At 54.2% G+C, this 11,482-nt stretch overlaps 3 protein-coding genes across 3 annotated transcripts; 1 reads left to right on the top strand and 2 right to left on the bottom strand.

The window, feature by feature from the left end:
- Positions 1-111: 111 nt before the first annotated feature.
- ETH_00008095 (histone deacetylase, putative) lies at positions 112-2,871 on the top strand (the record flags this gene model as incomplete). The annotated part of the gene is made up of 8 exons (XM_013379213.1): positions 112-401; positions 575-745; positions 953-1,446; positions 1,628-1,768; positions 2,061-2,172; positions 2,287-2,348; positions 2,556-2,612; positions 2,801-2,871. Coding segments are annotated over 8 exons (1,398 nt in total), but the record flags the coding sequence as incomplete, so codon positions are not given.
- Positions 2,872-3,062: 191 nt separating this feature from the next.
- On the bottom strand, positions 3,063-6,100 carry ETH_00008090 (uncharacterized protein; the record flags this gene model as incomplete). The annotated part of the gene is made up of 6 exons (XM_013379212.1): positions 3,063-3,257; positions 3,334-3,468; positions 3,633-3,886; positions 3,940-4,352; positions 4,655-4,704; positions 5,984-6,100. The coding sequence occupies 6 exons, from the start codon at positions 6,098-6,100 to the stop codon at positions 3,063-3,065; spliced, it is 1,164 nt and encodes a 387-aa protein (XP_013234666.1).
- Positions 6,101-6,648: 548 nt separating this feature from the next.
- On the bottom strand, positions 6,649-8,511 carry ETH_00008085 (DnaJ domain-containing protein, putative; the record flags this gene model as incomplete). Its single annotated transcript, XM_013379211.1, has 5 exons — positions 6,649-6,917; positions 7,028-7,212; positions 7,290-7,568; positions 7,751-7,840; positions 7,943-8,511. The coding sequence occupies 5 exons, from the start codon at positions 8,509-8,511 to the stop codon at positions 6,649-6,651; spliced, it is 1,392 nt and encodes a 463-aa protein (XP_013234665.1).
- Positions 8,512-11,482: the final 2,971 nt, after the last annotated feature.

Raw genomic sequence — 11,482 nt, 5'->3', positions numbered from 1 at the left:
GCAGCAGCAGCAGCAGCAGCAGCAGCTGGGGTGGGGTTTCCTTCGGGGGCGAACCACGCGGCCCCCGTCCAGGGCCTCCCCGTCACCGCTGCTGCCCACTGCCTGTCCAAGGGGTCTGCTGCTGCTGCTGCTGCTGCTGTCAACGGGAACGCAGCAGCAGCAGCAGCCAAAGAGCCGGCCCAGGAGGCCCCCGGGGGGCCTCCAGGGGGCCCCCAGGGGGGCCCCCAAGGGGGGGGCCCCGCAGGGGCCCCCGCGTTTGTGGATCAAATAAGCCGGTTCAACATCGGAGAAGACTGTCCCGTGTTTGAAGGGCTTTGGGAATATTGCAAAACCTACAGTGGAGGCAGCATTGAAGGCGCGAGAAGAGTTGTGAGGGGAGAGTTCCAGTGCGCCATCAACTGGTGAGCTCCAGGTGTACGTACACCTGGGCGTGTCGGGGTGTACGTACACCCGGGAGGCGCCTCAGGTGTAGGGACACCGCGCTGCCGCGCCCGCGAAAACAAACCCACTACCAGCACTACCACCACCACTACCGCTGCTGCTGCTGCTGCTGCTGCTGCTGCTGCTGCTGCAGGGCGGGGGGCCTGCACCACGGGAAGAAGCACGAGGCGAGCGGGTTCTGTTACGTAAATGACTGCGTGTTGGCGGCTCTGGAGTTTCTGCGGTTTAAACACCGAGTCCTTTACGTCGACGTGGACATACACCACGGAGACGGCGTCGAGGAGGCCTTCTACACTTCCCCCCGGTGGGCTGCTGCTGCGTGCGGCAGCAGCAGCGGCAGCAGCTGCTGCTGCTGCTGCGGGAGAGGGACCCCGCAGCGGGTTCGGGGCTTGGAACCAGTTTCTGCCTCGAGCCGCTGCCGCCGCTGCTGCTCCTGCAGCTGCTGCGGCTGCTGCTCCCGGGCGTGAGGGCTTCCGCTGCTGCTGCTGCTGCTGTGCTGCTGCTGCTGCAGCGTGCTGTGCTGCTCGTTCCACAAGTACGGGCACTTCTTTCCGGGCACTGGGGCGTTGGAAGACATCGGCTTGGAAGAGGGTTTGGGCTACAGCGTCAACGTGCCCCTCCACGAGGGCATCGACGACCAAATGTACTCTTCCCTCTTCCAAAGGGTCAGAACAGCAGCAGCAGCAGCAGCAGCAGCAGCAGAAACAGCAGCAGCAGCAGCAGCGGCGGAAACAGCAGCAGCAGCAGACACAGCAGCAGGAGCAGCAGCAGAAACCACAGCAGGAGCAGCAGCAGAAACCGCAGCAGGAGCAGCACTAGCAGTAGCAACAGTAGCAGCAGGAGCAGCAGCAGAAACGGTAGCAGCAGCAGCAGCAGCAGTTGTTCGGTGTGCGCAGGTGATGGACCAAATAATGGAAGTGTACCGGCCCGAGGCTGTAGTGTTTCAGTGCGGGGCGGATTCTGTTGCTGGCGACCGCCTGGGCTGCTTCAACTTGTCGCTCGAGGGTCTGTTTGCTGTTGCTGCTGCTGCTGCTTTTGCTGCTGCTGCAGCTCTCGTATCTCTGTTTCTGCTTCCCTTCTTCCGCTTCTGCCACCCCTTCCCTCCCCTGCCCTCCCTGCTGCTGCTGGAGCCGCTGCTGCTGCTGCAGCTGCTGCTGCTGCTGCTGCTGGGGGTGGGTGTGCAAAGGCCACAGCGAAGCCGTGCGTTACTTCTGCCGGCGGGAAGTGCCCGCGATCTTCCTGGGCGGCGGCGGCTACACTTTGGGGAACGTCCCCAGGTGCTGGGCCAAGGAGACTGCATGCATCCTCGGCCTCCAACTCAGCCCCAGTGAAACGCCCCCACACTCCCAGCTAGCCACCCAGCTAGCCACCCAGCTAGCCAGCGGACTGCTGGACAGTTCGATTGCCAGACAGCCAGCCAGCCTTACAACTGGCTAGCCAGGTTGACAGCCAGACAGCTAGCTAGTCTGCCAGCTAGCCAACCAACGACCTAGCCAGTGCTCCAGCTAGCCAGCCAGCTAGCTAGCTAGCTAGCTAGCTAGCGTAGCTCTGTCTCCAGCGTGTGTGGGATTGTGTGCGAGTGAGTGCGAGTGTCTGCTGCGGCTCTCCCGCTGACTCAGAAATCCCGGAGAGCTGCGTCTACCGAGGGTACTACGGCCCGAACTACGAGCTGAAGATCCGGACGACAAACATGGAGAACCGCAACGACGAGAAGTACATCGACTCCATTGTGTAGGTTTGCTTCTGCTGCTGCTGCTGCTGCTGCTGCTCTCCCCAGCAGCCACGCAGCAGCAACTCACTCTGGCCTGCTGCTCGGCTGCTGGGCGCGTCTTCTTTCAAATGCAGGCAGAAGATCAGCACGACTTTGCGACAACATGTTTACCCCATTGGGGGGCAGATTTCCGCCAGTGCGTCTTCAGCGCAGAAAGAAAAAGAGAATTCTTTTTCGGCAGTTTCCGCAGCGCTGGAGCCAGACAAAAGACAAGGATTCAGAGCTGATCTTGGTTTTATCCGAACTAATTAGGCAGAGGAAATGGATTCAGAACTGGTCTTTGTTTTGTGAGAACTGATCTTTGTTTTGTGCTCCGGTCTTGTCCTGGTGGTCTCTTGTGCAGATTTCACTGATGAAGAACGACCTACGGGAGTCGTCTTGGAGAGCAGCCTAGAAAACGGTGGGCTGAAGAGCTTTGCTGCGGTTATTTTGTCGGAGTTGTTTTATTTCCGTTATTTATGTTTCCAAATTAATCACCAATATGGGATGTTCTGCGGTGGCGCAGCCTAGTTAGGCGTGGGGGTGACGGAGTGTTTGCGACAATGTTGAATGTCGAGGAAAGTTTCGAGTTGTGTCTTATTGTTGCAGAGGACAAGCACGGGGACAAAGAAGTGAACACGGAGCATTTCTGCAAAGTTGCGAACCCTGGCTGTGCATGATGTTGAGTAGAAGATTCCAGCAAACCCCGTTTGGATGAGCAGCAGACCCAGTCTGCGCTGGCAGCACTGCGTGCGGAGCTGCGGCAACAGTGAAGCTGACTGAGAACTCCTCAGCGTGAGTCTGCATCCGTTAAGTTTCGAAAGGCGACTTGAAACTGGAGGTTTCCGAAGCAGCCAGGACTTGGAGGGCCTCAGAGCAGCCGCGTGGTCCTCTTCCTGCCGTCGGCAGGAGGGTCGAAGCCGGAAAGCAAAGTGCGTTTGCTTCTGCGGCGAAGATCGCCGGAGGCCTCTTCTCGCGAAGAAGCCTCGAAGTTGGAGAAGTTCTCCTTCAGATCCTCCGGGGCCTCGCCCGCGGCCAGCCCGCACTCGCGACGGGCGAGCGGCATCTTGCGTTTGGGTTTCAGCAAGTGCTGGGAAGCAGTTGGGGCGTTTGTGTTGGAAATGGAGTTCTTCGGGACTCACAACTGGGGTTTGAGGGGGAATTTGGGGGCAGTGGGGAGTCGGGGACTTTGCGAAGTCGCCAACTTCGAGTCGCACGCCCGCGGCCTCCGAGACTTCGACCCAGGAAGCTGCTGCGTCCTCCGTCGCCCAGGAAGCCTGAAGCAAACTGACAACGCCTGCGCCGCGCTGAGCCTCTCAGCAGCAGCAAAGCTTTGCGGGAAGTTCGCACCTGCGTGGTCGCCGCAGCCAACAGCCTGAAGTTGCACAGGGACCGATTTGAAGCACGAGACGCTGCGAGCCCGGCGGCGAATTTGGCCCACCATGCTCTCCGCAGAAAGCTGCAGGACTTCGACGTTTTCGCCGCAGAGGTGCGACGGCACGCTGCCGACGAACTCGCCGTCTTCCATGGAAAAGAAGAGAAGTCGGGAGTTCCCCGAGGCCCTGAGGCCCCGCTTGGTGGGCGCGTCGGGCCGCTCGCCCACAGCCGCCACAGCGGGGAGGCTCTTGGGCGAGCCCCCGGGAAGCTTCGCAGTGTGGAACTCCAGGGCGCTCACGAAGGCCACGTCGGCGCTGCCTGCGGGCCGAGGTGGCGAGGCCGCGGGCGGGCGGCGGCGCCGTGCTGCTTACCCTGGGCAAAGGCCTCGCTCTTCTCTGCGGCGAAGTGCACACGGGGTTGCGGAAAGACAAGTGCGCGCGACTCACTGTGCGGGAACTGCGAAGGACACACCACCAGCAAGTTCGCCTCAGTGCACTGCTGGCACAAGCCGGCTTCCCGCAGGCCTGGCCAGTGCAAGTTCAACTCCGCGGAAAGACTAAGTCTTCTTCGCCGCGCACACCCACCGTCTATTCGAATGCTGTGCAGCGTGTCCAGTTTGTTGCTCTGGAGAATCCAGAACTGAACCACGTCCGTCGAGATTGTAAAGAATCGTCGCGCTCTCTGAAGAAGTCGAGATGTGGTGGGTTGCCCCGCATCTAGCAAGCTGCGAACGCAGACCCGGTCCAAGTACTTCTTCCCCATGATCCTCTCGGGAGCCTGCAGCCTTTGAATCCAGCCGCCGCATTTGTTAAGCTGGAGCGCATGCGCACCTCGAAGAAGACGAAGCCGACGGGTGAAAAGGAGTGGCGGGTGTGCGGAACTTGAATGCTCGCGCCGTCTTCTAGGAGGTCTATGACGCGCAGGCTGGCTGCGTTTTGAACGAGACCAGAATAAACCTGTCTCCATTTCGGCCGCAGGACTAAGCGGGGCTTACCGCGGTCCTGCTTGAATAGAAGCTTCGAGACCAAGAGCCTGAAGGAGCCGCTGTAGCGCGAAACTAGAACACGCCCTGCGCGCCCCACTTACTCTAAAAACTCCACGCGTCTGTACTGGTCAATCGGAATGTCTATTTCCGCCTGGTCAAACACAAATTGCCACAATCATGTGCCATTTTCAAGTCAAGTGTGGCAGGCCAGGGGCTCATTACCACGCGTCGCCCGTCTTCGACATCGAACACCGACGCGGAAAAGCACTTTGCATTTGTTGGTTTGAACAGCGCAGCAAGTCCATGCGAAATCCTTTATTAGTCCAATAACGTGTTTTGAGGGGATTTCGGTCTCCTTTGTGCGTTTGAAATACCTAACTTCTGATCAAAACTTAGAAATGCTTCTCAAGCACCGAGAGGGAGGTGCCACTTGCCTTCGAACTCCTCTCCGTGCACAGCAAAGACAAGTTTGAATTTTGTATGATTCTATTTGTTGCGTCGATGTCGATAACAGCAGCACTTTTGCAATTTTGAATTCCAATGCAGAAATACCCAAAACTGAAACGACTGGACGTCGCCCTGCTGCGCCGCCAGAATAACTCCGTTCGCCTCTTTTTGCAAAAACAAGAAAAGTCCCCCAGGGTGTTCTTGAAGAGATTGAGAAAGAATTACCGTCAAATTCAAAAAAGGCAGGGTGAGACAGAACCACATTCGCTGATTAAGCACTAGATCGTCAAAGACTAATGGTGTTCGGAAAACGCCTTCTTTACCGAAGTCGGAGGACATGGCGGGGGCCCTCAGTTCCCCTTTTTCCAACGCCTGAGGGTTTTGAACTTCTGAAATCTCTCGGCAGCTGCTGCTTGTCAACTTACAGAGCCGATAAAAATTTGGCATTGGAGGCCGCCGGGGTTTGGCTCGAAGACAACGGCGACGGTGTCGTTGCTTGAGTGGTATATCGCAGTGGTAACCTCTGCGTCGAAAATTAGTGAAAGTTTGAAAAAACATTCTTGAACTTTCTTACTTTTCCATGGGGCTGCTGGGTTTAGGTCCGCGAGGAACTGCGTGGTTTGCTGCAGAGGGAGATGTGCTGTTTCGGAATTTCGGCGGAGTCCGAAAAGAAAGCACCGTGTCGTAGGCTCTGCAGACGCCGCCTTCAGTTCTGCCGGAGTTGAATGCGATTTCGTTGCATGCGCAGAAAACAAGTCTTTTCTTCTTACACAATGACCACACATCTCGCGGCGAAGATGATCTCTTTGATTTTTCTGCGAAGTTCTCTTCGGCGCTGCAGGCAGCCCCGGGACGCAGGCAACTTACTTGACCCCCAGGAGCGCCGCTGCAGGCAGAGGCTCTTCGAAAAGGTCAATAGTTTTGACCTTTGCGCAGCACTTCGCGTGAACTCAGTTGAATTTCAAATTCAAGTCAAGTCTCACTACGTTCAACCTGGAAACAATTGTCCTCTCTTGCGCTTTCCTGCGCTTCTGTTCCACCACTTTCGAGCGCGGCAGCAAACTGCCGTGCCTCTTCTGCGCGAGGATGTTGCGGAGCATTGTGTGCGGCTGTTTCGGTGAAAGCTGAAAAATTCAGGAGTTCTATTTCAAGGCCAACAGCTATTTTGCCATTCCGAACCAGTTGCAAAAACGCAAAACAAACACTTCAAAAAATCAACGCTATTCTGCGAAAAAGATTCGAGGCCACAAGAAGCAGAAAAGACGAAAGTGACAGATCTGCGCCGCCTCGAACCGCCTGCGGTGTACGTACACCGGAGCGGCCTGTGCAACTTCAGCGCCCCAAACTAGGCAGCGGCTCACCCGCCTCCGACGCCTTTCAAGCCTCCAAGCTATTTTGGGGACACTTTTTCGTATCAAAAACAATTCAGTTGAGCACCGCAGGTTCATAGTGCCTAAAATTCAGCAGTTGAGCTGGGGAACTAAGGAGCCACAGCATGCAGCCCCCTCATTCCGCAGCTCTTTGCAATTTGCCAAGCTGTATCAACACGTCTTGAATAACGCGCCCTTTCCACCAAATTGCTCCCGACGGAAGTATTCTCTAAGAAAGCGGTATCGTCGCCTCGTGCGAGTGTTCACGTCAGTAGATACTAGCGGCGGCGCGTCAGTATATTTGTAACGAACCGGACAACTGCCCGCGCGATAGCGCGTAGTGCAGAAAGCTTTATAAGCTTCCAAGTGAGCTTTGCGTATTCCCGAGCAACTAAGAGCACCTGCTGAAGCGGACTCGCGAGTTGAGTTTCTCTTCTGTCGAACGGCCTGTTCTGAGAGCCCGTGTGCATCCACTCGTCGAAAGAGCCGTTGGGCTGCCTCGGCCTTTGCGGGCCCCTCGCGGACCTCGGAGTGTCAGCGCCTGCGCCTGAGACGAACAGCGCAGAGCAAAACGCTGCTCTTCAAAACCCTTAGTTTGCACTGTCAAGCCCGCAGGGGCAACGCTGGCACTAAGTGTTCAACACAGCCAACACGCACTCGCGTCGGGCCCCAAGTCCCGCTCCGTAGTCTCAGTTTGAATGCCGCCTCCTGGGAAGCGCCTCGTAGTTGTGCGCCTCTCGACAACTCGCCCGTTGCGTGTGAAGTAGCTGACTTGCGTGGCGGCTTCGGGTTCTCTTCCTGAGGACAGCGCATGCAGCGCGGGGCTTCCGACTGGGGGAGAGCTGCAAGCAAGGCCCGTAGACTGCACTGCAATAAAAGAAAGGCATTTCCGTCCGAAATACCCTTTTATTTCGCAAACTTGCCCGAAAATCCCCGCAAAAGTTCGTAAATTTCGTGATCGTCCAGCAAACTCGTCGAGGGGCGCGCGCCCATCCGGTGCTCGAACACGTCGTGCCGCTGGTACGGCAGTCCGTTTCCCCAGCGGAAAGCTGCTTTCTGGTTCAGCGCCTGCTGCAGAATTTGTTCCAAAGAAATGCCTCCGAAGACTTTGCGAAACAAAAGTTCAGCTTCCTCGGCCGTCAGGTTGCCGAAGGACGCGCTTCCTGCACGAAATCGCACGCCGCGCCGCCCGCGGACTCTGCAACTTGAACAGGGGCCTTTTCGCGCAAAAAACGCGCGAAAGCGCCTCAAAAGTGAAATTAAAAGATAATATATGGCGGCTTGCCTCTGTTGGCCCGCGCGTTCGAAGCAAAGGGCCCGCTGTATTCAGGATCGACGCCAGATCGGCGAAACGACGCGCCCTCCAGCGATGCATCATACTGCGCCCTCTTCGCCGGATCCGACAAAGTTTCGTAAGCCTCGCTCGCATCTCGAAACCGCTTTCCAGCTTCTTCCCTGTTGTTCGGGTTCCTGCAAAGTCCGAGATCGCACGAATTCAACAACTGCAGCAGCAGCAGCAGCAACAGCACAACTCAGCTGCACAGCGCTGCACACCCGGTGGCTGCGCGTTACCTGTCTGGATGCCACCGGAGCGCCGTCTGCCGGTATGCTTTCTTGAGTTCGTCTTGAGTGGCATTTCTTTTCACGCCGAGAATGGAGTAGAAGTCGGGAACTGAAGAGCCCGTCGAGTAGAACTGCGCAGGCGAGAACTGGCTTGCCGCTGCAGCACGCGGGAAGCACCTCCAGGCCCCGGTGTACCCAGCAGCATCATTTCCAATTCCTAAAGAGCCCTGCAGCCGTCTCGAGACGCTGCTGCTGAACACCGAAGGGCCACTTCGGCTCGCTGAGAAGAACGCCCCCGTGTGCTGCTGCTGCAGTTGCGTTGCTGCTGAGCTTTCTGGCGGCTGCTGCACTCTTCCTAATTCTCTTTTATTCACGGAAAATGATCTCGTGGGAGAAAAACCGGCATGTCTCAGCCTGTGCAGAAGAGAGGAGGCGCGCGGCTGCCGTTCTTGCTGCCATGTTTGCCCGCGGAAGCGGCTCTGCGGGATATCAGGCAACACGGCGCCACGGCCAAGTCCGCTGCGACTTCGAATCCAGCGGAAACTGAATGCAGAGCCCACTGCGCGCGCAGTCTGCATCTTTCTCTCCGCCAGATCAGGAGCTTCCCGCCTTCCTCAGCCGCGTCGCCTGTGCTCTGCTCGCTCGGGGGCCCCCACAGAGCTCATCAGACGAAATTCTGGCACTTGGCCGCGCAGTCTGCAGGATCTGCATCTGCTTTTCAAAGAACTTCGGGAAAATGGCGCAGAATGCAGACATCCGATCCGCGCCAGAGCGGCGCCCGCGGTGTCGCCGAAAGCGCCACAAGTGGGTTGTGTTCAATGTTTGGCTTCTGTATATTAAAAAATAGAAAAAATAGGGTTTTTTGCAATTGTCGAGGGAATGAGGTGCGAAACTATTGCACTGAAGCAACCCGTGCTCCAGAGGTTGTGACTGAAACATGAACTGCAAGCAGGAATGCAAGTGGTAGAGAGGCCGTTTAGTATTGTACGTGAAATAGCATTTGAGGCAAAATGAACACCCAAAATAATACCTCTTTATATATGGAGAGAGCAGGATTCTTTCAAGTTTTTAAACCCCCCAGTTCCACCACCGAAACTCAGGGCCCCAGACATGCATGCTAAGCGACTTGACTTCCTCGCTTCCGAGCGGCAGGTCTCTACTTATCTTTATACCATCTTTTTTTAGTATTACTATTCATTGTTTATTATTGTTCATTGTGAATAGAAAGATATAATGCGGACAAATTCGCAACGCACATGCAAGGTACGTGGCGCGCGGTCAAGCGACCAACAAGTTCACGGGACAGAAGTCCCGTGAACTTGTTGGTCGCTTGACTGCATGCAGAAAACTTTGTGCATCTGTAGGAAGATTCTAAGTCTGAGTCTAATTTTAAGCGAAATTCTTAATGGAATTGCGCGTATTTACCGGTACAGCGCCTCAAAGGCCGCCACATGAGGGCCTGTCAAAGTATGCCCAGCGCAGTACAGTTTCTCGCTTACCTGGTATTTTTCCCAGAAGTGGATATTCCCCTCCTTATTATAAATGTTCTTTTCACCTGTTTGACAATTAGGATTTTTCGAATCCGTTTTGTTGCAGAGCTCCATCAACGGAGCCGAAGGTTTCCCTGTAGTCACTGCAGCGTTCCAGCGGGCTTCGGAAAAGTTTAGGCAGTGACATATGTAAAGTTTAGGCAGTAACATACGCACAAGATGCTCTGCAAAAATCTATACTACACTACAAATGTCTATACTACATTTTATCTGCTGAAAGAGGCACATCAGTGTGTCTAGAATGAATAAGAGCTGAAACCTTTTCATGTTTTCGTGCAAGAGTGCACACACGGGTAAGCTTCCTGAAGTGGCAAGGCGAATAGCCAAAGCCTTTTCTGAAAGATAAGAGCCTAGCCGCCGTGGACTACAGAGGCGAATTCAATATGGCCTTTGGCTTGGAGGGCCAATTGTGGCTGCAGGATGGCAGTGGGTAAAGAAACTGAGGACAAGTGCAGCAGCCCTTGTCTTCAGTTTCGCCCCAAGTTCAGAAGACTCCTCGCGCAGAACATTCCCGTTGAGTTTCACTCTAAAGAAATGAACTTTTTGAAGTGTTTATTATTACTAGCTAGTAATAATGAACACTTCCTCATTCCTGCAGGATAAGTCTGATGTTCGCAAGAGCTCCTCTGCACGCTGCTGCGCCTGTCTTTGTGCATGCATGTTAGGTTTGTTCAAGGCCGCATTAGATTTATTTTGCCTTTTCTGAGCTCTTTAAATCGGTACAAAGCTCTTAATGTGGTCTCGAGTTGCATGCAGAAGAGCTGCCAGAGTTCTGTGACGAAGTTCGCAACAGAACGTGAAAGTCTACGTAAGGGCACTTCCAGCATTTCTGTTGCATTCGCCTTAATTCTAAATGAGTTTATTGCCTTTTTGCATGCGTATTTGAATGTATTCAAAGAAGGAGAATTCAAATTCTCCTGTTTCTGCAAACAAGCTTGAGAAGAAATGAGCCAGCGCACCACAGCCTGTTGCGCAGCAGCAAACATTGCAGAAGTCCCGCAGCTGTTGTAAAACGTATTCGCAAGCTTTGCAAAAGTCCCGCAAGTGTTGTGAGAGGTATATTCTAACTCCGAACTCGAAAAGCAACGCCATGTAGCCTACAAATCAGGAGAGCTGCCCCTGGCTTTTAAGGATATGCATTTGCTGAAAGGTCCTCAACTGCCTCAATAGATCACTACATTCAGGTTCTTTGCGTGGGCACCACTCAAGGACTCTTCTATTATCTTGCCTGAGTGTGTTAAACTTCGGCAGCATTTGAAGAAAGTTGCAGAAACAAAAGTTTTAAATTGTGCGGGGAAGCATCAATTCAGACTGCTGCACGAAGTTGCATGTTTCGGCTCCTAACGGCTGGAGATCTACCTTTGGTGGGGTCCTCAAGGATGCATGCAAGAATACATGGAAGGGTACTTTCCATTATGAATTGCAATTAGGCAAACAAGAGGAAAGTTGCAGTGAATAGAAATCCATTAAAAGGCACCATGAAAGCTATTTGTTTCAATATCTGTGCGCAGTGCTGGCAGAGCGAGAGGGAAATGCCTATGGCTTGATCCTTTTTTGAAACACTGGCACCTGAAATGTATTCAAGTCCCATTAGATTGCTCTTCAGGAAGCTACAATCAACTTTTTCTGACTTTTCGCCTCTCGCGCTGTGCAGGGCAGCTGCTTTGAATAAAGCTGAAATGATCATTAGCCTAGAGCATTCATGAATATGTATCATGAGAAGCTGACAGCCCTTCTGCCCACTAGCATGCAGCTATTTGAAGCGCGTTCTGATGGTAAATATGCATATGTGGAGTTAATGGGGCTTTGTATTATTTATAGAGGATCTCTTGCCAGGAAGCTGCACGTGAAAGCTAGAGAAAAGGCTGCAGCTGCAGATATCGGGACTGGCTGTGACTAGCGCTTATTCCTGCCAGCCCTATCATTGACAACCAATTTTTTTCCCTTCCACAACATACGAACGACACGCTATTTCATCTATAAGATAAAACATAGGTAA

Source organism: Eimeria tenella, genomic scaffold (genome assembly GCF_000499545.2).
Source record: "Eimeria tenella Houghton genomic scaffold, Eth_scaff159, whole genome shotgun sequence".
In the NCBI taxonomy this organism is placed as follows: Eukaryota; Apicomplexa; class Conoidasida; order Eucoccidiorida; family Eimeriidae; genus Eimeria; species Eimeria tenella.
Note: the sequence above shows the minus strand (reverse complement) of the source record. Positions and strands in the feature narration are given on the sequence as shown.